A 23,732-nucleotide genomic window follows, 5' to 3' on the forward strand; every position below is an offset into this window, starting at 1 on the left:
TGTGAACACCCTATAATTACTACCCAAGTCACAAAATAGATCAATATTAGCAATTCAGAAGTTTCTGATATATATATATATCTCTCCTTACTGATCACAATTGCCTAGTTTTTAAATTATTGAGATATAATTTACATACCATAAAATTCATCCTTTTAGAATTTATAATTCAGTGCTTTCTAATATATTCAAGAAGTTGTGCAGCCATCGACACTACCTAATTCTACAACGGTTCCATCACCCTTCAGAAAGAAACCCATGCCCTTTAGCAGTCATTCCCAGCTCCTGGGAACCACTAATCTCCTTTCTGTCTCTATGGCTTTGCCTATTCTAGACAGTTCATATGAATGGAATCATATAACATGTGGCCTTCTGTGTCTGCCTTCTTTCACTTAGAGTGTTTTCTAGGTTCATCCATGTTGTAGCATAAATTAGTACTTCATTCCATTTATGACTGAATAATACTCCATTGTATGGATATGTCAAATTTTCCTCCGCTATTCAATTAATGTACATTTGAGTTTCCACATTGACCATTATGAATAATGCCATGAATATTTGTATATAAGTTTGTGTGTGGCCAGGTGCAGTGGCTCATGCCTATAAGCCTAGCACTTTGGGAGGCCGAGGCAGGTGGATCACTTGAGGCTAGGAGTTCGAGACCAACCTGGCCAACATGGCAAAATTAAAAATACAAAAGTTAGCCAGGCATGGTGGTGCTCGCCTGTGGTCCCAGGTACTCAGAAGGCTGAGGCCGAGATTGCACCACTGCACTCCAGCCTGGGTGAAAGAGTGAGACTCTATCTAAAAAAAAAGTTTGTGTGAATATATGTTTTGAATTCTGTTGGGTATATACATAGGAATGGAATTGCTTGAGGATACAGTAACTATTCATTTAACTTTGAGGATCTGCCAAACTGTTTTCCAAAGTGGCTGCACAGTTTTACATTCACACCAGTAGTGTATGACAGGTCCAATCTTTTTACACCCTCACCAATACTTGGTATTGTCTATCTTTTTTATCATAGCCATCCTAGTGGGTGTGAAATGGTATTTCATTGTAGTTTTTTTTTTCCCCCCGAGACAGAGTCTCACTTTGTTGCCCAGGCTGGAGTGCAGTGGTACGATCTCTGCTCACTGCAACCTCTACCTCCCAGGTTCAAGTGATTCCCCCACCTCAGCCTCCTGAGTAGCTGGGACTACAGGCATGTGCTACCACAGCCGGCTAATTTTTGTAGTTTTTAGTAGAGACGGAGTTTCATCATGTTGATCAGGCTGGTCTCGAACTCCTGACCTGAAATGATCTGCCCACCTCAGCCTCCCAAAGTACTGAGATTACAGGTGTGAGCCTCCATGCCTGGCCATTGTAGTTTTTAATTTGCATTTCCATAATGACTGTGTTTATTGCCCATTTGTATAACTTCTTTGGAGAAGTGGCTGATTAAATCTATTGCTAATTTTTAAATTGGGTTGTCTTTTTACGGTTATTTTATTTATGTTTGCTGAACACTAGAATCTTATCAGATATGTGATTTGCAAATATTTTGTCCATTCTATGGGCAGTCTTTTTACCTTCTTTTCTCTTTTTTTTGTGGGGGGGGTTTCCATTACATTGATGAAGTCTTTCCACTTTCTTGATAGTGCTCTTTGAAACATAGATGTATTTAATTTAGATAAGTCCAGTTTAATTTTTGTCACTTATGATTTTGGTGGGATATCTAAGAAACCAACACCTAACCCAAGGTCGCAAAAATCCAGTCCTATGTTCTCTCACAGTTATATGGTTTCAGCATTACCTTTAGGACTTTGGTCCATTTTGAGTTAATTTTCATATATGGTATGAGATAGGGATTTTTTTTTTTATGTGGATATCCAGTTATCCCAGCACCATTTACTGAAGACTATTCTTTCCTTACTGACTTGTGTTGGTCAAATAAAGACAGCCTTGTGAATGGACAATTTTAGGAAACCACCAGACCAGTCAAATGACAACTTTCTGGGGATGGTCTATGAGGAGAATTGACTCTGTTCTCCTTTTTCCAGTAACTGCCAGCCTCCTGGTTTCACTGTGATTGCAGGCTATTGGCTATCCAGGCTACAGCTGATCTGGGAAAAGGCAGCATGGGAACAGGACAAGTTAAAATGCCACAAATCTTAATGTTCTTACTGAGATTCAATGTTTTTCTTGAATAAATGCTCCCCAGATTGCTAGAAGCCTTTGGTTAATTTGCAGAGTTCTGAAAAAAGCTGATTCTGATCATTTTTGCCGATGTTCTTGATATGGTTTGGCTCTGTGTTCCCACCCAAATCTCATGTTGAATTGTAATCCCCAGTGTTGGAGGTCTGGCCTGGTGGGAGGTGATTGGATCATGGGGTTGTTACTAATGGTTCAGCACCATCTCCCTAGTGCTGTCTCATGACAGAGTTCTCATGAGATCCGGTTAAAAGTGTGTAGCACCTCCCTCTTCGCTCTCTTCCTCCTGCTCCTGCCATGTAAGGCATGCTTGCTTCCCCTTCACCTTCCGCCATGATTATAATTCTCCTAGGGCCTCCCCAGAAGCAGAAGCCTGTACATCCTGCAGAACCATGAGTCAATTAAACCTCTTTTCTTTTTTAAATTACCCAGTCTCAGGTATGTCTTTACAGAAGTGCAAGAACAGACTAATACAGTTCTCATTCCTTTTTTGGAGGTCCTACACCACCATTTTCAATGATGTCACTATACAGTATTTTAAAACAACACAGATTTCCCATTGAAGTGCAAATTTCTTGAAAAACTGGAGAAAGGAGTACAAGGCCCACTCCTTCCCACCCTGGTAACAGGTGGCTAGAGTTCACAAATTACCATGGTTCGCAGAGCTAACCAAAATCAAGTGCAGATATACTGCTCCTCAGCCTTGCCAGAGCAATGCCTTTTCATTTCTCTTAGGCCCTCTTAAGCCCAGGAGTTCGGGACCAGCCTGGGCAACATAGTGAGACCCTGGCTCAACAAAAGAAAAAAAAATTATCCAGGCATACTGGCATGTGTCTGTAGTCCCAGCTACTCAAGAGGCTAAAGTGGGAGGATTGCTTGAATACAGGAGGTTGAGATTGCAGTAGGCTGTGACTATGCCACTGCACTCCAGCCTGAGTGACAGAGACCCTCTCTCAAAGAAAAATAAAAGGTGGCTGTAATCCCAGCACTTTGGGAGGCCTAGACGGGCAGATCACCTGAGGTCAGGAGTTCGAGACCAGCCTGGCCAACATGGTGAAACCCCGTCTCTGCTAAAAATACAAAAATTAGTCGGGCGCAGTGGCAGGTACCTGTAATCCCAGCTACTTGGGAGGTTGAGGCAGGAGATTTGCTTGAACCCAGGAGGCGGAGGTTGCAGTGAGCCAAGATCGCGCCACTGTACTCCAGCCTGGTGACAGTGAGAACCCGTCTCAAAAAAAAAAAAAAAAAAAAAAGAAAAAGAAAAAAAGAAAAGGTTACCTGACAGAACTGTTGAGTGTCCTTACTAAGCCCAAGGAAATAAAACAAGCCCAGACACTAAGTCAAATACATTCATTCGAGAGAAAACAGGAAGTTTAACTCGTGCTATGGTAACACCGGCAGCCTGTGACATCAGAGCAAAGGCAAGGAACAAAGGGATTGTGCAAGTTACCTTTCCATGAGTCTCTCCTTTGAAATTTGACCCATGCTGTTTATTTGAAAGTGTTCAAAACACTCAAGTTATTTTGGTACTGTTTAGGAACAGAGCAATTGAAATGTCTCTTGGTACTTTTCTCCAACATATTCCAGGAGATTAGCCAAAACCACATGCTAGAAATCTGCTGAGAGCCACAGTTTTATTTAATAGGCTATGAGATTCTATTTCAGACTGCTGGTGATACTGAGCTACCAATCAGCTACACGGTAAGGATATAATTGTACAATTAAATATATTTGAGAAAAAAGTCAAAGGGAAGGCCATATAAACTGAAGCTTCACCATCACTTTAGGTTGGAGTTTAAAGAGGAAGCAGTAGAGGGAGTAATATTTACAGGAGAATAGCTTCACCTGGGTTGAAGTGGAAGAATACCAAGAGCTGTGACAGGAAAGGAAGTCTACAAAGCATAAGTAAGAGAAGCTGCTACGAATGTACCCTTCCCCCTCATTCAGCAGCCTCAGCTGATTGTTATAGAGGTCTCCTCCAGAAGAGGCCGAAACCACTTCTTATCAGGAGTCTCTTAAGGCAGAACCTACAGACGGTAGAGCATTTTGAGTAATGCTTGGCTGAGTTCAGATGGACTGCAGAGATGTCTCCAGGATTTAAAAATAGTGATAACCAGAGATTGTCGTCTTCAGTGTAAAATGATTCTTTTAAAAAGGCAGTGTGTACAAGCTATTTTAAGAGACAGTATGCTCATTTATAGGCAGGAATAAAAACCTCCTCCCATTAGTTAACTTGCCACACATTAAAAGAAGACTAAATCTTAGCAGTTTGTCTTTAATCTTCGGTGGTGAACTTGGAGAGTTATTAAAATGACTGAGAGGCCTTAGGAAAGAAGAAACTGCAATTATTTAATAAACAAGGTTTGAATATTGAATCCAAGTCACCATATCCATATGTAGGTGGAGGTACATGAAGGACACCTCAACTCAAGGCGGTTTCAGTGACTTCATCATTCCTCTGGCTTTTGGAAGGAGATGACTTAACTTAGAATGGACTTATGACCAGCAGAGAAGATTTCAGAGCAACAGTAGGGAGTTAACTTAGATTCTGTGTTATTACCTCCATAATCTCCGTGCTGCCTCACATTTTGCACTTATATCACCAGAAAAGATATGTGAATGATCCAAACATGAACAGAGCAAATGGCCTTGAACGGAGGCTAGAAACATTTAGATTGGATATAAAGAAGAACCTTCCTGCCATAAAGGTATTTATTTATTTATTTGAGACGGAGTCTGTCACCCAGGCTGGAGTGCAGTGGCACAAACTCGGCTCACTGCAACCTTTGCCTCCCAGGTTCAAGCAATTCTTCTGTCTCAGGCTCCTGAGTAGCTGGGACTACAGGTGCATGCCACTATGCCTAATTTTTGTATTTTTAGTAGAGAAGGGATTTCACCATATTGGTCAGGCTGGTCTCGAACTCCTGACCTCAGGTGATCCACCCACCTCGGCCTCCCAAAGTGCTGGGATTACAGGCATGAACCACCGCACCCTGCTTATAAAGATATTCAAATTTGGTGCTGTTACTAAGAGAAGGGTTCTCCCTTACTATAGAAATGGCATTTATAGCCAGGCACAGGGGCTCACACCTATAATCCCAGCACTTTGGGAAGCTGAGGTGGGCGGATCACCTGAGGTCAGGAGTTCAAGACCAGCCTGACCAACATGGTGAAACCCCGTGTCTACTAAAAATACAAAATTAGCCAGGTGTGGTGGCACGCACCTGTAATTCCAGCTACTTGGGAGGAGAATTGCTTGAACCCAGAAGGTGGAGGTTGCAGTGAGCCAATATTGCACCACTGCACTCCAGCCTGGATGATGGAATAAGACTCCATCTCAAAAAAGGAAAAAAAAAAAAACATGGAAAATACAGATCTAAGCCTATTAGTTCTATAAGTCAGTGAGCCTATAAGACCTATATTACTGCTTCCAGTAATAAAGATATTAACCCTAGAGAGGAAATAATTTGAAGACAGAAAACTGGCGAGACTGATGAATCATAAGCATCTCAAGATGGAGTTAGGAAAATGGAATTTTAAGGCGAAAGGTTGACTGTGCAGTTGAAGCTGGAGCTAGTGTTCTTAGCACCACTTGCCTCACTCTACCTCCTTGCGTTCCAACACACTCTTTATTGCAAGAAGACTTTGCCTGATGACCCCTGGATAGATCTTAAGCCGCAGATGGAATCCAAAGGAGGATGCGGGATGTGGCAAACTGTTCCCAAACACAAAGCTGTGTAGTCCCTGGATGTCAGAGAAAAGACTCTGAAGTGGTCTGTTACTAGTCCTGCACTAATATCTAAAAATCTAACCACTTACCCAAACTGGAGAGCCTTTTCATCAAGCCAGCTTCTCTTATGGCAGCAGGACCATGCTCCACTCCTTTTCTTTTCTGTCAGTCACACAAATTACACAGAGGTAGAGAAGCTGTCTGAAAAAAACCCACTTTGGTGCACTTAGTTCCCAGCAGGTTCCTCTGAAAACTTGTGACAGCATCAGCCCTTCCATCTATGACTGTCCTTCCAATTCCATTGTTGGAATCACATCACCTGCCCAAGCCAAGATGGGAGAGAGGCTGAGCAAGGTTAGGACCCGGGAGCTAGGCGTGTGTGGGGCTGGCTCGGGCCAGAGACCGGGCTTCGAGACGACTGAGCGCTCCGGACTGCAGGTTTCCTTTATTGAAGAGAACAAAACAGCTCCTCCCGGCCTCCCGCGCTGGAGAGGCCAGCTCCAATTTCCCTCCCAGTTAATGCTCATTTTGAGTAAAAGGATCCAGAAGACATAAATCCTCGGTCTCTCCCTTTAACCTCCTCCATCGATTCTCCACTGGGGATTCTGACCAGTTTCGCCTCCTCCAGCCCCTCCAAGGAATCCTCTTCCTCATCCTCTCCCCTCCATCACCTGTTTTCTCGGTCTTTCTGGGGAGGCCGCAGAAACACACCCTCATCCCAAACAGGGTGCCCTCCACCCCTCCCTCCCTCTCCATCCTCTGTCGGGGGAAATCCCACATGCTCCCACGGTGCCCAATCGCGGGAACCGGCCAGTTCTTCCCCTCGCCATTTCTCCCCATCCTCTCCTTGCCTCCCGGTCCCCCGCACCCTCTACCGCCGCTGTCTCCAGGTTCTGGGGGGCGGAGGATCCTGCCCGGCGGTGCCAGATGCCAGTTCTCACCTGCCCTTGTGAGAACGGGGCTCCTATCACAGCCACGGAGTGGACGGATTTCTTCCGGATGGAATGCACTCGCGTCTGGAGGAGACGCGAGAGGCTGCCCCTTAGGGACATAATCCGCAGCACTGAGAATCTCCAAGGCAGAGGCTCAGCGCGGTTGGAAGCCAGGAGTGAGCGCCACCGCCCGCCGCTGCGCTTACCTACCCGCGCCAGCCTCCGCCCCGCCCCGTGACGTCACCGCCACATTGGCCCCGCCCCGACCCCGCCGCCCGCGCCTCCAACCAGCCCCCGGCACACCTTCTTCGCACGCCCCGCCCACCGCTCTGTAAGGCGGGGACATGCCTTCGATGACGTCACCCCACTCTGGCCTGTGCTCTCCGGCCAGGGACATGCCCCTGCTGCTGACGCCAGAAGGCCAATATCCGGGTCTGGCCAGTAACAGCGCGGTGACCAACAGGTGTGTCCCTTCGCGGGAGGCGGCCGGCCCATGCCAGGTTCCTGAACTTGGCGGAACGCAGCCGACACGAATCTTCACGCCCGGCTGATGCTGACTCTACAGATGGGCTGGCTGGGTCGGGCCTGGTCTGGCCCTACCTAGTCAAAGCCAGGATCCATCTGCTTCGTTCTATCTCAAAGCTCAAAGCCCAAAGCCCAGGAAACACTCTTAGACTTTGGGCATCAGTGAAATTTGGATTCGGAGATATAACATAGATGAGAGCTCTCTGCGCCAGGCACGTTTATAAGGAGCCATCTACCTTTGGTATTTTGAATGAAAGAGGTTAGGATTTACAAAGCAATTACCTTCTAGATGTTTTTAATTCTTTACCTGAATAACGGGAGCGCTGGTTATTAAAAAAGCAAATATAGCAACGTATTTAGAATATTTCTAAGTTAAAGAGCTGTAAGTACTAAGTAACTAGAGTTTTAATAACTAATAATAATTTAATAATCTCAGCATTCCAAGAACTTTACCCCTCCAATTCTATACCACAGGTTACTTTTTAAAGCGAAGAAAATATCAAAGACATAAGTAATTTTCCCAGAGCCACATAGCTTGTAAGTGGCAGAGCTGACTCCACATTCCAAGTTCTTAACCAAGACACCATGGCATGCAAGAATCTAGACATTGTTTCTACCAAATTAATTTTTTACATAAACACCTGAAATTTATTTCACCTGATGTCAATTTACACACTGCTCTCCAAAATAGTTCAGAGGTCTCCATGGCAACACCATAACTCCAAAGGAGCTTTAGTACCCTAAGACATTTTGTTTTTAGAGGATGTGTTGTATAGTCTCCCCCTGCTGGTTTAACAATGATGTCTTTGAGGCCTTAGCAAAATAACCGCTATAAGGCAGTGGTTCTGAAAGTGTGGTCCCAGACCAGCAGCATCAGCATCACCTGGATAGAGCATCAAGAAGAAATCGGCTGCACATGGTGACTCACACCTGTCATTCCAACACTTGGGAGGCCAAGGCAGGAGGATCTCCTGAGCCCAGGAGTTTGAAACCAGCCTGGGCAGCATAGTGAGACGCTGACTGTACCAGAAATTAATATATATATATATAGCTGGGTGTGGTGGCATGTGCCTATGGCCCCAGCTACTTGGGAGGCTCAAGTGGGAGAATCTCTTGAGCCCAGGAAGTCGAGGCTTCAGTGAGCCATGATCACACCACTGCACCTCAGCCTGAGTGACAGAGTGAGACCCTATCTCAAAAAAATAAAAAGCAGCAAGAAACTTCTTCCTTCATGAGCACCTGCTATGGGTCACCAGATACTTGTTAGAAGTGCAAATTCTTGGACCCCACCCGCAAATTTACAGAATCAGTAACTCTAGGGGTAGGGCACCAGTAACCTATGTTTTAACAAGCCCTCCAGGAATGGGTGGGGGTGTGGTCAGGGATTCACAGTCACAGATACTGTCATACTTGTTCAGTTCATTGAAATTATGTTGATACTTTTGTATTTCTTGCCCATCACTACATTCAATTTTTTTTCCCCTTTACTAAATGTTTTCTGAAGTTGATACTGGCACAGGTTGCCTCAGGGCTTCCTGTGCTACCGCAAAAACCTCTTGCTTCCGCTGGGCGCGGTGGCTCACGCCTGTAAAACCAGCATTTTGGGAGGCTGAGGCGGGTGGATCACCTGAGGTTGGGAGTTTGAGACCAGCCTGACCAACATGGAGAAACTCCTGTCTCTACTAAAAATACAAAAAGCTGGGCATGGTGGCGGGTGCCTGTAATCCCAACTACTCAGCAGTCTGAGGCAGGAGAATTGCTTGAACCCAGGAGGCGGAGGTTGCAGTGAGCCAAGATTGTGCCATTGCACTCCAGCCTGGGCACCAAGAGCAAAACTCTGTCTCAAAAACAAACAAACAAACAAAAAACAAAAAACCTCTTGCTTCTTGGGCATTTATTGTGGATCACCAGACTGACCTTTCCAAAGTGCTACTTTAATCCTGCATGTCATTTTCAGTGGTTTTCCACTATCTATAGTTTAGTCAGAGATAAATTACTAGTTCCACTTTATTATGCACTGGGAGAGTGAACAGGAGATTATTATACAGGTTGAGCATCCTTAATCCAAAAATCTAAAATCCAAATCCAAAATTTCAGCACATACATGATGACGCAAATGGAAAATTCCATACTGGACAGTCCCAGTCAAAATGCAGTCAGTTTCGTCTGAAGGTAGTGAGTTACCTTAATAGATTGGTCACAGTCAGTTACAGATGGAACACCTTGTTCTATTTTTTTCTCCCCTTCTCACTACTGCACTTCACTAGTCTTTAAAAAAAAAAATGCTGGGTGCAGTGGCTCATGCCTATGAGCCATGATTGCAACATTGCATTGCAGCCTGGGTGACCCAGCAAGACCCTGTCTCTAAAAAAAATAAAAATAGGGCCAGGCGCAGTGGCTCACGCCTGTAATCTCAGCACTTTGGGAGGCCGAGGTGGGTGGATTGCCTGAGGTCAGGAGTTCGAGACCAGTCTGGCCAACGTGGTGAAACCCCGTCCTCTACTAAAAACACAATAAAAGTAGCCAGGCATGGTGGCGTGCGCCTGTAATCCCAGCTACTCAGGAGGCTGAGGCAGGGCAATTGCTTGAGCCAAGGAGGTGGAGGTTGCAGTGAGCCGAGATCGCACCACTGCACTCCAGCCTGGGTGACAGAGTGAGGACCCCATCTCAAAAAAATAAATAAATAAAAATAAAAATAGAAATAAAAGAATGCAGTCAAAACTTTGTTTCATGAACAAAATTATTTAAAATATAAAATCACCTTCAGGATATGTGTATAAGGTGTATATGAACATAAGTAAGTTTCATGTTTAAAGTTGCATCCCATTCCCAAGATATCTCATATGTATATGCAAATATTAAAAAAAATAAAAAATCTGAAACACTCCTGATCCCAAGCATTTAGGATAAGGAATACTCAACCTGTAGTCCTATTATCTTTAACAATTCAAATTGTTATTTATTCCATGTCTGAAATAGTTTATAGTTCATTTTTAAAAGGACAACAATAATAAAAATTGTATGCACTTAGAAGCATTCAGAATGTCAACAAACAGCTGCAACTTTTTTTTTGCAATTACAGAGTATTCAGTTAACAGAACAACAACTATTTCGTATAAGCTGCATCAGAGACAACTGAAGATGTAAAGCTACCATCCCATATATAACAAATTTGTGCTGTGCACCAACAAAAACCTGCTTGAAATTTCCATGGCAATTTACAGCCCCCATAGTGTACCAAACAAGGTACAGTATGGAGGCTATTAAAAATATCACCAGGACAGGGCTATCTAACAACACGTTTGGTAGTGTGTTAACTATACAAAAAAAAAAAGGCAGTGTACAGTTTAAAAACAAGTCTTACACAGCCTTACATTTCATTTTTTTTTTGTCTTTAAAAGGAGTGAGTTGTGTGCAGTCGGGTTAAATGCTTTAATGACAAGAAAAAAAACTGCAACTTGAACTTATTCATCATCACCATCTTCTTCATTTTCCTCCTCCTCATTCTCTCCCTCTTCTTCCTCTTCCTTCTTTTTCTTGCTTTTTTCAGCCTCGACAACTCCCTTTTTGGCTGCATCAGACTTTCCTTTAGCTCAATATGTAGCAATATCCTTTCTGTATTTTTCCTTCAGCTTTGCAGCCTTCTTTTTAAGGCTGCTTGTCATCTGCAGCAGTGTTATTCCACATCCCTCCCAGTTTCTTCGCAGCATCACCAATGGACAGGCCAGAATGTTCTCTTTTGACTTTTGGGCCACATGCAGAACAGAACAAGAAAAAGGCTGAAGGAGACCTCTGGGGTGCATTGGGATCCTTAAACTTTTTGTCTCCCCTTTAGGAGGGATATATGTTTTCATTTCTCTTTCATAATGGGCCTTCTCCGCCCTCGCCATAGCTTCAAATTGCCCTTTCTCTTTAGCAGAGGTGGTCTTCCCCCTCACTGAGCACTTCTTAGAAAACTCTGAGAAGTCGACTGAAGCATCTGGATGCTTCTTCTTATGCTCCTCCGGACAAGTTTGCACACAAAATACATATGATGGCATTTTGCCTCTTGGCTTTTTAAGATCTCCTTTGCCCATGTTTAGTTATTTTTCTTCAGCGAGGCACAGAGTCGCCTAGTGCCCATCCGGCTCTCACTTGCCCCGGCACTGTCTTTATGGAGCTCAATGTACTGCCTATAATTCATTTTTAAAACCCCAAAGTTCATCAAACAGCAACTCAAAGCAAAACAAAAAACAAACCCCAAAGTTCAAAATGAATACCTGCTTTTATTTTCAAAACAGGCATTTAATTTAAAAATCTGTTTTCAAAAATAAAATTCTAAAGTCATAAAGAATGAGTTGGTTAAAAATTTACTTTAAAACTTGTACCCTGTTAGTGCATAGCTCTAGGACCCCTTCTCAGGTTCAAACCAGCTTGCTCTATTTTTCTTCTTCCTTTGTAGGAGAATCTAGAGATTTGGCCTCTTTCCTTTAATTGCATGGCTTCCAACACACACTCTATCCCTTAATAGGTTGCTGGGAGTTGTGGGGTGGGGAACTGTGAGGGAGTGGGAATAAGTAAGACGCAATTGTCAGGTTTGCTGATTTCTGGGGTGTAAATACTTTCTTATTTATGAACTCCCATTGTGATGTCACTGAACATGGAGTTGTGAAGAGGTGCTCATTTATACAGTATTTCTGCCATACAGATACAATCAACACACAAAAAAAACCTCAAGGACAGAAATAATAGGAAGACATAGTAAAATAATTAGGCAGTGATAAGTCTGGAGTCTATATTATCTTTGGTTTTAATATAATTTATGTAATTAAATTATTACAGGCTGGAGTACAGTGGCACCATCACAGCTCACAGCAACCTTGACCTCCTGGACTCAAGCAATCCTCCCACCTCAGCCTCCTGAGTAGCTGGAACTACAGGTGCGTGCCACCATACCCAGCAAATTTTTTTTTTTTTTGGAGAGATGGGGTTCTCATTATGCTGTCTAGACTGGTCTTAAACTCCTGGGCTCAAGCGATCCTCCTTGCCTCAGCCTCCCAAAGCTGAGATTACAGGCATGAGCCACCGTACCCAGACTGTAATCTGATTCTTAATGAAGGTTGTGTTCGACAACTGGCTCACAAAATTCCTAAAAATTGCAAGCTGCTAAAGAGCAGGCTCTAGCACACCATTGTTTACTGCAAATCCAAGGGAACTCAGAGAAGGGTAAACTACAAATTCTCAAAGGCAGTGTAGTGGCAGAAAAGTGTGATACCTTTCCTCATCCATCGTAAGGAACAGCCACCACTCCTATATCAAATGACAGATTAACAAGAGAGAAAAGAACCAGGTGCAGTGGCTCATGCCTATAATGCTAGCACTTCAGGAGGCCAAGGCAGGAAGATTGCTTGAGCCCAGGAGTTCAGGACCAGCCTAGACAACATAGCGAGACCCTGTCACTACAAAAAATAAACAAAATTAGCTGGGTGTGGTGGTGTGTACCCGTAGACCCAGCTACTCAGGAAACAGGAGCCAGGAGGATCCCTTGAGCCCAAGAGGTCGAGGCTGCAGTGAACTGTGATCATGCCACTGCACTCTAGCCTGGGTGACAGACAGAGACCCTGTCTCAAAAAAGAAAACAAAACCAAAAGAAAATTATAACAAATTTATTTCATTAAAGTTTTACATGACACTAGAGCCTTCAGAAATGAAAGGACCCATTATCCCCCAAAGCAGGGCGCCACAGTGGTTGCAAAGCGGTAGTGATTTGTAGTTGTGGATGCTGAACTTGTGTGAGATGTTGATGCTGAACCTGTTTGGCAATCTTTGAATCTTCTTGGTTAATACTGTTTTGGCAAATACAGGCTGTAATGGTTAGATGATGGCAGTGTTTATGGGCAACACATGTGCACACTTGGCATTGATAACCCTGTTTCCCAAATACTCCCCAGATAAACTTCCTGCAGTAAGAGTAGTAGGTGGACTGCCTCAGGTATGTGAGAATAATCTTGTTTCCATTGATCTGTTTTATTGGTGGGGAGGGGTTGGGTTTGGAGACACTGTCTCATTCTGTCACTTGAGCTGGAGTGCAGTGGTACGATCACAGCTTACTGCAGCCTTGAACTCCTGGCTCAAGAAATCCTCCACCTCAGCCTTCCAAGTAGCTGGAACCACAGGGGTGCACCCCCACTCCTGGCTAATTTTTATTTTAGAGACAGGATCTCACCATGTTGCTCACGTTGGTCTTGAACTCCTGGTCTCAGATAATACTCTCACCTCAGCCTCCTAAGTACCTGGGATAACAGGCTTGAGCCACCATGTCCTGCCCTATTAGGGTTATTACCACAAACACTTTCCCCTCTGGCTGCAGATACACCCAGCCTTGGAAGGTGTTCAAGGTGTTGGCCATGCCGGCGGTGCACAGCCACTCCCAGTGGAAAAAAAAAAAAAATAGCTCAGAGCAATCTTTTGAATCTATGCTCCTATATTGCAATCCTCAAGCTTGGCCCAAATAGATTCTCTAGTTATATTAATTTTGCCTCAGCTTCTTTCTTTTAGTCCACACTGGAGTTGTTACCAGGGAAGCCCTAGAAATATAGCTGGGAAAGCTCATTATTTTCTTTCTTTTTTTTGAGACAGCGTCTCCTTCTGTTGCCTAGCTGTGCAGTAGTGCGATCTCAGCTCACCGTAACCTCCACCTCCTGGGTTCAAGAGATTCTTGTGCCTCAGCCTCCCGAGTAGCTGGGATTACATGTGCCAGCAACCACGCCTGGCTAATTTTTTTTGTATTTTTAGTAGAAAAGTGTGGGGGGGGGGGGCGGTTCTCACCACATTGGCCAGGCTGGTCTCGAGCTCCTGGCCTCCAGTGATCTGTCCGCCTTGGCCTCCCGAAGTGCTGGGATTACAGGCATGAGCTACCACACCCAGCCTATTTTCTTAAACCATCAACAGCTATGAAAGTCCATTATTTTTTCTTAAACAGTGTTTTTCTAGTCTTTTTATCTGTAGGTACCTTGCTTAAAAGAACTCCAGATGGCCTGAGAAGCCACAAGAGCTTCAGAACCCTTCATCAATTACCAGAGGAAGATAAGGCTGGTGCAAAACTGGTGCCAACCAGAACCGGAAGCTCCTTGTTACCTTTAGATCATTAAGATATCATTATAATATCAAAATCCCACCCATAGAAGAAAATCCCCACCATTTTCTCAACATGCATTGTATGAAGATGCGTGTTTATGATCTTGGGCTCCAGCGCATGTTTACATACCTCCCCTTCCCACATCTAACTCCGTAAAATTCCCCAGCTTCCTATGGCTCTGGGAGAAGGTGTCTTTAGAGCAGGGGTCCCCAACCCCTGGGCCATTCACTGGTACTGGCCTGTGGCCTATTAAGAACCAAGTTGCACAGCAGGAGGTGAGTAGCAGGTGGGCAAGCAAGCCAGTGAAGCTTCGTCTGTGTTTACAGCTACTCCCCATCGCTGGCATTACTACCTGAGCTCCTCCTCCTGTCAGATCAGCAGCGGCATTAGATTCTCCTAGGAGTGTGGACCCTATTGTGAACTATGCATGTGAGGGATCTAGGTTGCATGCTCCTTATGAGAATTTAATGCCCAATGATCTGTCACTGTCTCCCATCACCCACAGATGGGACCATTTAGTTGCAGGAAAACAAGCTCAGGGCTCCCACTGATTCTACATTATGGTGAGTTGTATAATTATTTCATTATATATTACAATGTAATAATAATCGCAATAAAGTACACAATAAATGTAATGCACCTAAATCATCCCAAAACCATCCCCCCCACCCTGGTCTGTGGAAAAATTGTCTTCCATGAAACTGGTTCCTGCTGCCAAAAAGGTTGGGGAACATTGCTTTAGAGCAAGAGCTCTCTATTCATGGCCAGAAATAAAACCTGCTTGCCTTTTGTTTTTCCAATCGGTTGTTTTTTCTTTGCAACCGATACAAAGTAGGGGAAGAACTCAGTTTACCAGTGATAGAATTACAGGATACATGTGGCCAGGCGCAGTGGCTCATGCCTGTAATCCCAGCACTTTGGGAGGCCGAGGCAGGCAGATGACCTGAGGTCAGGAGTTGGAGACCAGCCTGGCCAATATGGTGAAACCCTATCTCTACTAAAAATACAAAAAAAAAAAAAAATTAGCCAGTGTGGTGGCACATGCCTGTAGTCCCAGCTACTCAGGAGGCTGAGGCTGGAGAATCGCTTGAACCTGGGAGGTGGAGGTTGCAGTGAGCCGAGATGGCACTACTGCACTCCAGCCTGGGCAACAAGTGAGACTCCCTCTCAAGAAAAGAAAGAAAGAAAGAAAGAAAGAAAGAAAGAAAGAAAGAAAGAAAGAGAGAGAGAAAGCGAGAGAGAGAAAGAGAGAGAAAGAAAGAAACGGAAGGAAAGAAAGGGAGAGAGAAAGAGAAAGGAAAGAAAGAATTACAGGGTACATGTTTACGTGAAGTGGTCATAGCCCAGGGGCATCTCATGGACAATGGCTGCCATCAGTGGCATTAGTGTAGAGCTCCTCATTGTACATGGGTTTGGTGGTCCTCCATTGGTGCTGGTCTGGCCCACGTGCACCTCGTTCACACTCACCATCAGGTATGGCTCCAGCAGCTGGTGGCCCTTCATGAGCAAGTGGCACAGGTATCACAGCCTGACGGGTTCTTCTTGCCTGCTGCCCTGAAAAAAACCATTGAGAACAGCAGACGTTGTAGCAAAGAAAGAATTTAATTAATAATTGCAGGGTCAAGCCAAGTGAGGAGAACAGGGAGAAATTTCTCAAACCCCTCTCTCCAAGAATTTGGAGGCTAGGGTTTTTTAAGGGTACTTTGGGAGGCAGGGAGCTGGGGAACTGAAACAATTGATTGGTTGGGGATAGAATCACAGGGGCCTCTAAAACTGTCTTTACACAGCTGAGTCAGTTCCCAGGAAGTGTGGGTGGTCTCAGGACCAGGGGGCCTCTCTTGATCTACTGAAATGCTAAATCTGAAAAGGATCTCCAAGACCAGGTCTCTAGGTTTCATAATAGTGAGGTCATCTATAGTAGTAGTTGAGGAAGTTATCAATCTTGAGACCCCCATTTGGGGGCAGTAAGCAACTTACAGAAAACAGAGGAAGCAACAGCAGCTCATTCTTTAACTATGTTCAAGCCCCTACCACAATTCTTCAGCAAAGTTCAAGCCCCTACCATAATTGTAACCATGTCATATGAATGTGGCTTCGATCTCCGAACAAGGAGGGGGGTCAGTTCTCCTTGCCTCAAAGTTTAGCTCTAAACTAAATTCCTCTTATAGTTATCTTGGTCTCTACACTAGAATATACAAAACAAAAACAAAAACAAAAACAAAAACAACAAAAACCCCCAAACAACTTGCAAGACTAGAAGCAAAATGGAGTCAGTCACGTTATATTTCATTACTTAAAATTCTGCAAAGGTGGTTTCTCAGGGAATGTGGATCCTTGAATAGCCATTCAACAGCCTGGTGCCGGACCATAGGCTGGAGCCTCTGCCCCCGGCTGGCAACCCTCGAAGCAGCCACAGAAGTGGAGGCAGCCCTGGGGAAAAGCAGCACCCAGGCGGCCCTTGACTAGCCATTCTGACTTCTCCGTTGGCCCTTCTCCTCCCCTCATTCCCTTCATCCCTCCCAAGGTCGAAGGGAAGGGACCGGGCTCACCAGGGAAGCCTGTCCCTCTCAATCTCACAGCGCTTCCAGGGGCCTTGCGCAGACTCGTCCTTTCTCCAGGGCCAAGAAACTCCTCTCCTCTGAAAGCTGGAGCTACCAGTCCCGTTAGTGCCAGCCCCTAGCGGATCCCCACCCCCTTCCCCTTTTCCTCTTCAAGAATATGTTTTGTTAAATTGGCCTTTTGTCCTTGGTTCCTAAAACAGCTCTGGAGCAATAAAGGTGAAAGGCTCTTGTTATTTATAATGAGCCCCTTTCAACCACACCTGAATTTCTGTTAAGGAGGTGAGTTTTGTAAAGTCCCTAGGTAACCACAGGATTAGGGGCCAGGAGAAGCAACCATGTGCTCAGGGACTTGAAATTCATACTCCTGCCTCGCCCCCAACACACACACACCTTCAGGAAGGGGAAGAGGGGCTGAAGGTTGAGTTGGCCACCAATGGCCAGTGATTTAATCAATCAGGTCTACATAATGAAGCCTCCACATAAACCCAAAAGGACTGAGTTCAGGGGACTTCCACATATGGGGTACAGGGAAGGCAGTGCACCACAACTCCATGGGACAAAAGCGCCTGAGCTCAGGACCTTCCCAGACCTCCATGTATTTCTTCATCTGGCTATTCATTTGTATCCTTTAAAATATGCTTATAATAAACCAGTAAGCATAAGTATTCCCCTGAGTTCTGTGAGCCTTTATGAGCAAGTGGCACAGATGTCACAGCCTGACAGATTCTTCTTGCCGGCTGCCCTGCAAAAAGCCACCGAGAACAGTGGGAGTTGCAGCAAAGACAGAGTTTATAGGAAATTAACTGAACCCAAACGGAGCGTTGTGGGAATGCCAATTAATAGCTGGTTGGTGGGAAGTTCCAGAAGCCTGGACTTGCAATTGATGTCTCAAGTCAGGGGCACTTTTGTGGGACTGAGCTGTGGACAAGTTCTGTAGGATCTGACATGACTTCCAGGTGGATAGTGTCGAATTGCTTTCTTGGTGTATGGGGAAAACCCCCCATACGCTTGGTCACAGAAGTTTTCTGTGTTGTGAGAAACAACAGGAGAATCAAACTGTTTGTGTTTTGTTTTGTTGTTTCCTATTCAGTGCTCTTGTAAAAAATTGCCCAGAGAGCTGCCTTGCCCCTTGTACCATGTGAGAACACAACAAGCATGTGTCATCTGTGAAATGGGCTATCACCAGACACCAAATCTGCAGGCAACATGATCCTGGACTTCCCAGCCTCCAGGACTGTGACAAATAAATTTCTGAGGTTTCCTGGGAGGAAGTTTCCTGATTGGGAAAAGACTGAGGCTTAGCACCAGAAAGTCCTAATTCAGCTTCATTCGGCATCAAAAAACCCAATAGAACCTTCCACACATTCTCATTGAAGCCCTAAGCCTCCCTCCTTTTGTTTAAGGTGGTATATACAGTTGTCCCTCTGTATTAGTGGGGGATTGGTTCCAGGACCTCCCTCAGATACCAAAATCTACAGACGCTTAAGTTCCTGATATAAAATGGCATCATGTTTGCATATGGCCTGTGCAATCCTCCTGTATACTTTAAATCATCTCTAGATTACTTCTTATACCTAATACAATGTAAATTATATGTAAATAGCCATTATCCTGTATTGTTTAGGGAATGATGGCAAGAAAAAAGTCTATGCAAGTTCAGTACAGACATTATTTTTTCTCTTTTTCTTTTTTTTTCGAGACAGGGTCTCACCCAGGCTGGAGTGCAGTGGCATGAACATGGCTCACTGCAGCCTTGACATCCTGGGCTCAAGGGATCCTGCTGCCTCAGCCTCCCATGTAGCTGAGACAGTAGGCATGTGCCACAACACTCGGCTAATTTTTTTGATTTTTTGTAGAGACAGGGGTTACACTTTGTTGCCCAGGCTGGTCTCAAACTCCTGGGCTCAAGCAATCCTCCTGTCTCAGCCTCCCAACGTGCTGAGATTACAGGCGTGAGCCACCAAACCAGCTCTCTGAATATCTTCCACCCTTGGTTGGTTGAATTCATGGATGCAGAATCCACAAATACAAAGGCCCTACTGGATACCTTTATCTCTGGCTATTCAGAGAGTTACATTGTACTACACAACACCCCAGTAGGTAAATTAACATTTTCTCCTCTTAAAGTCTATTGTCAGTTAATTCACAGGCCTCTAACATTAGAGCCTGGGATGGCAGAGGGAAAGATATCCTCCCAAGAGTGCTCAACTCTGGCAGCTCCATAAAAATAACTTGGGAGCTTTTTAAAAATACTCATGTCCAGGCCGGGCATGGTGGCTCACGCCTGTAATCCCAGCACTTTGGGAGGCCGAGGAGGGCGGATCACGAAGTCAAGAGATCAAGACCATCCTGGCCAACATGGTGAAACCCCGTCTCTACTAAAAACACAAACATTAGCTGGCCCTGGTGGCACGCGCCTGTAGTCCTAGCTCCTTGGGAGGCTGAGGTAGGAGAATCTCTTGAACCTGGGAGGCAGAGGTTGCAGTGAGCCGAGATGGTGCCACTGGACTCCAGCCTGGTGACAGAGCAAGACTCCATCTCAAAAAACAAAAACAAAAACAAAGCTCATGTTCATGTTCTCCTTCCCTCACTGCCCATTCTGATTTAATTACCTGGGGTGGACCTAGGTGTAGTGGTTTTTAAGCGCTCGCCAGCTGATTGTACTAAGCAGCAGGGTGGAGAATCCAGTATTAAGAGTTATATCTTTCAGTACTTCTCAAATTTTAATGTCTAAGAGTATCACCTGAGAATCTTGCTAAAACTCAGATTCTGAGTCTGTAGGTTTGGTGTGAGACCCAAGAATCTGCATTTTGGAGAAGCACCCAGCCACTGCTGCTGGTTTACCTCCCACACTTTGAATATATCAGGCTTTTTAAAAACCAGGGCTCTTGGCCGGGCAGGGTGGCTCACGCCTGTAATCCCAGCACTTTGGGAGGCGAGGTGGGCAGATCACGAGGTCAAGAGATGGAGACCATCCTGGCAAAGATGATGAAACCCCGTCTCTACGAAAAATACAAAAAATTAGCTGGGTGTGGTGGCACGTGCCTGTAGTCCCAGCTACTCAGGAGGCTGAGGCAGGAGAATCGCTTGAAACCAGAAGGCGGAGGTCGCAGTGAGCCGAGATCACGCCACTGCACTCCAGCCTGGGCAACAAGAGCAAAACTCCGTCTCAAAACAAAAACAAAACAAAACAAAAAACAACAACAAAAACCAGGGCTTTTTTACCTTTCCTTTGAAATCTTCATTAAAAAATAGTTACATAAAGGTAACTTATTTCCAAGCCTACACAGTTGTGGCTTGATCAAAATCATGAAACTGAGCTGAGGGTGTTATGGTCTAATTGAGCCTATTTGTAAAACCTATGCCCATCAAATTAGATCCATCTTTTATCTAAACTTTCTCACAAGCTTGGCTTATTACATTAAAAAACCTTTAGTGCACAAGAACAAAAAGTATCCTGATATTACAAGGGAAGAGAAACATTCCACATAAAAGCCAGGTGTGTTCCTAGACTTCAGTTGAAAATATTAAGCTCTACTGTTCTAGAAATCCACAAGATGGAGATGTGACTCCATGAAAAAAACCACTACTTTCTGTGCTGTATCAGATTCTGCCAATAGATTTCTATATTTCCTTTCTTCTATTTTTTTTCCACTGTCATTCTTCCTCACTTGAAACAATTACTAGCCATTTTCACTGGCTATGAGAACAACAGGGTGACAGTAAGTAAACTATGGTAGATTAACGTCGGGGAAAAACAAGTATTTTTTCTTTCCATTGCTAGGTTAATGGCTGACAACAAAGCACACATTAACATGGCTGACAACAAAGCACACATTAACATGAGAAAAAGTATACAAAAAACATATTAATAAGCTAGGTACGGTGGCTCACACCTGTAATCCCAGCACTTTAGGAGGCCGAGGCAGTCAGGTTGCTTGAGACCGGCCTGGGCAACATGGTGAAACCTCGTCTCTATTACAAATATAAAAATTAGCCAGACGTGGTGGTGCACACCTGTAGTCCCAACTACTGGGGAGGCTCCTACAGTAAGCTGGGCTTACTGGGCTCAAGCAACCCTTCTGCCTCAGCCTCCCTAGTACCTAGTAGCTGTGCCACCATGCCCAGCTTTTTTTTTTTTTTTGGTAGAGTCAGAGTCTCGCTATGTTGCCCAGCATGGTCTGGAACTCCTGAGCTCAAACGATCTTCCTGACTCAGCCTCTCAAAGTGCTGGGATTATAGGCATGAGCCACCATGCCCGCAAGACAGGCAAAGCTTCCTAAACAGGACAAAATATTATACAACACTAGCCATAAAAGACAAGATTGATAAACTGGACTTTATGACAATTAAAACCTCTGTTCATCAAAAGACACCATTAGAGTATGGAAAAGTAAGTCACAGACTGTTTTACTGCTTGGAGGATATACCTCAATTAAAACATTTCCTTAAATGGACAGATGAGGAGACTTCCATTTCTGAAAGATGGAACAGACATACCTTTGCCTATCCATCCCAGTAAGAAAGCTAAAACCTTTGCGCCTGTAATCCCAGCTACTTGGGAGGCTGAGGCCCAAGAATCGCTTGAAACCAGGAGGTGGAGGTTGCAGTGAATAGAGATTGTGCTACTGCACTCTAGCCTAGGCGACAGAGCGAAACTGTCTCAAAAAAACAAAAAACAAGGGCAGGGCCGGGCACTGTGGCTCATGCCTGTAATCCCAGCACTTTGAGAGGCTGAGGCGGGCAGATCACCTGAGGTCAGGAGTTTGAGACCAGCCTGACCAACATGGAGAAACCCCATCTCTACTAAAAATACAAAATTAGCTGGGCATGGTGGCGCATGCCTGTAATCCCAGCTACTTGGGAGGCTGACCTCAGCAGGAGAATCGCTTGAATCTGGGATGCGGAGGTTGTGGTGAGCCAAGATTGTGCCATTGCACCCCAGCCTGGGCAACAAGAGCAAAACTCTGTCTCAAACAAACAAACAAACAAACAACCCACAAAGCAGTAATAAGGATTTTAGTGACTGGGTGCAGTTGCTTATGCGTGCAATCCCAGCACTTTAGGAGGCCAAGGCAAGAGGAACTTGAACCCAGGCATTCAAGGTCACAATGAGTTATGATCATATCACTGCACTGCAGCCTGAGTAACAGAGCAGTATCAGAAATCCTTTCTCTAAAAAGAAAAAGGATTTTAGAGATCTTAGATTACCACAGTATTTATTCCTAATAATTGAGTATTTTTAAAAAATTAAGTAAAGTATATTTGGCCTTTTTCTTTCTATGACTCTATAATTGTGAAACTTCTTAGCCTGCTGGGCATGGTGACTCATGCCTGTAATCCCAAATCTTTGGGAGGCTGAGGCCAAAGGACCACCTGAACCCAGGAGTTTGAAAATAGCCTGGGAAACATAGCGAGATGCCATCTCTATAAAATATGCAAAAATTAGCCTGATGTGGTAGAGTGTGCCTGTAGCCCTAGATACCTGGCGGGCTGAGGTGGGAGGATCTCTTTAGCCCAGGAAGTTGAGACTGCAGTGAGCCGTGACTGTACCACTGCTGCACTCCGCTTTGGGTGACAGAGCAAGACCTTGTCTCAAAAAAACAAAACAAAACAAACCAGAAAGAAAGAAAAATAAAAGAAACTTCTTAGGTTGTACAGGTACATTTTGTATTGTAGACCCTCTGGAAGTTTGGTGAAACGAATGGACCCTTTATTACAATAATGCTTTAAAATGTATAAATACATAGGACTTCCAAGAAAATCAACTAAATTAAAATATGATTATCAAAATATTTTAAAAATGTGTTACAGTGATATGTTTCTTTATTGACACATTAAATAATAATAGCTAGTGATGGGTTTAATAATTACTGCAATTTTGAAGTAGCAATGACTAGAAATGACATTTTGAAACAATTATTGTGAAAATATCTGTGATTTCTGTCAGTGACGAAAATCACAAGCTCTACTAATACTAGTTTGTTGCCTATATTCATAATCAAAAGAAATGTTAATTTTTTTATTTTTATTTTTTAAGTCTTCCAACTTCATCCAATTATTTTTTTATTTTATTTTATTATTATTATACTTTAAGTTTTAGGGTACATGTGCACAATGTGCAGGTTTGTTACATATGTATACATGTGCCATGTTGGTGTGCTGCACTCATTAACTCGTCATTTAGCATTAGGTATATCTCCTAATGCTATCCCTCCTCCCTCCCCCCAGAAATGTTAAATTTTAATTAGAAGTTAATGAAACTAAAAATGAAACACTGATTCTATCCGTGGAGCCCAAGTTAAGAACTCCAGGACTACAGGCTTCCCCAAAACATTAACAGTACTTATCTCTGAGTGATGGAAATGTGGGTGGTTTACATTTTTTTCTTTTCTGTATTTTTCAAATTTTCCACAATAAACAAATATCACTTTTTAAATTATAAAACACATGATATATGCAATAGTAAAAGGGGTGATATGGTTTGGCTCTCTGTGCCTACCCAAATCTCGTCAAATTGTAATCTCCACTTGTTAGGGGAGGGACGAGGTGGGAGGTGATTGGATCATGGGAACGGATTTCCCCCATGCTGGTCTCATGATACTGAGTGAGTTCTCTCACGAGATATGATGGTTTAAAAATGTGGCAGTTCCCCCCTCCCCTCCTGCTGCCA

At 44.2% G+C, this 23,732-nt stretch overlaps 1 protein-coding gene and 1 pseudogene across 3 annotated transcripts in view; both read right to left on the reverse strand.

Moving 5' to 3' along the window:
• The window catches only part of ARG2 (arginase 2), a 33,561-nt gene extending 26,491 nt beyond the window's left edge, over positions 1-7,070 (reverse strand). Inside the window, exons 1-2 of one of the 3 annotated variants that reach the window (XM_032134686.2) lie at positions 6,866-7,070; positions 6,014-6,086 (exon numbers count right to left, since the gene is read on the reverse strand). In XM_032134686.2, the coding sequence (XP_031990577.1) occupies positions 6,014-6,086; positions 6,866-6,976 (184 nt within the window). In that variant the 5' untranslated portion in view covers positions 6,977-7,070. Of the gene's footprint in view, positions 1-6,013; positions 6,244-6,865 lie in introns of all 3 variants that reach the window. The other 2 variants (XM_032134687.2, XM_032134688.2) reach the window with 2 other exon arrangements.
• A 3,775-nt stretch (positions 7,071-10,845) lies between these two features.
• Positions 10,846-11,512, reverse strand: LOC131381475 (high mobility group protein B1-like; annotated as a pseudogene).
• Between the last annotated feature and the right edge of the window lie 12,220 nt (positions 11,513-23,732).

Source organism: Hylobates moloch, unplaced genomic scaffold (assembly GCF_009828535.3).
Source record: "Hylobates moloch isolate HMO894 unplaced genomic scaffold, HMol_V3 SCAFFOLD_16, whole genome shotgun sequence".
Classification (NCBI taxonomy): Eukaryota; Metazoa; Chordata; class Mammalia; order Primates; family Hylobatidae; genus Hylobates; species Hylobates moloch.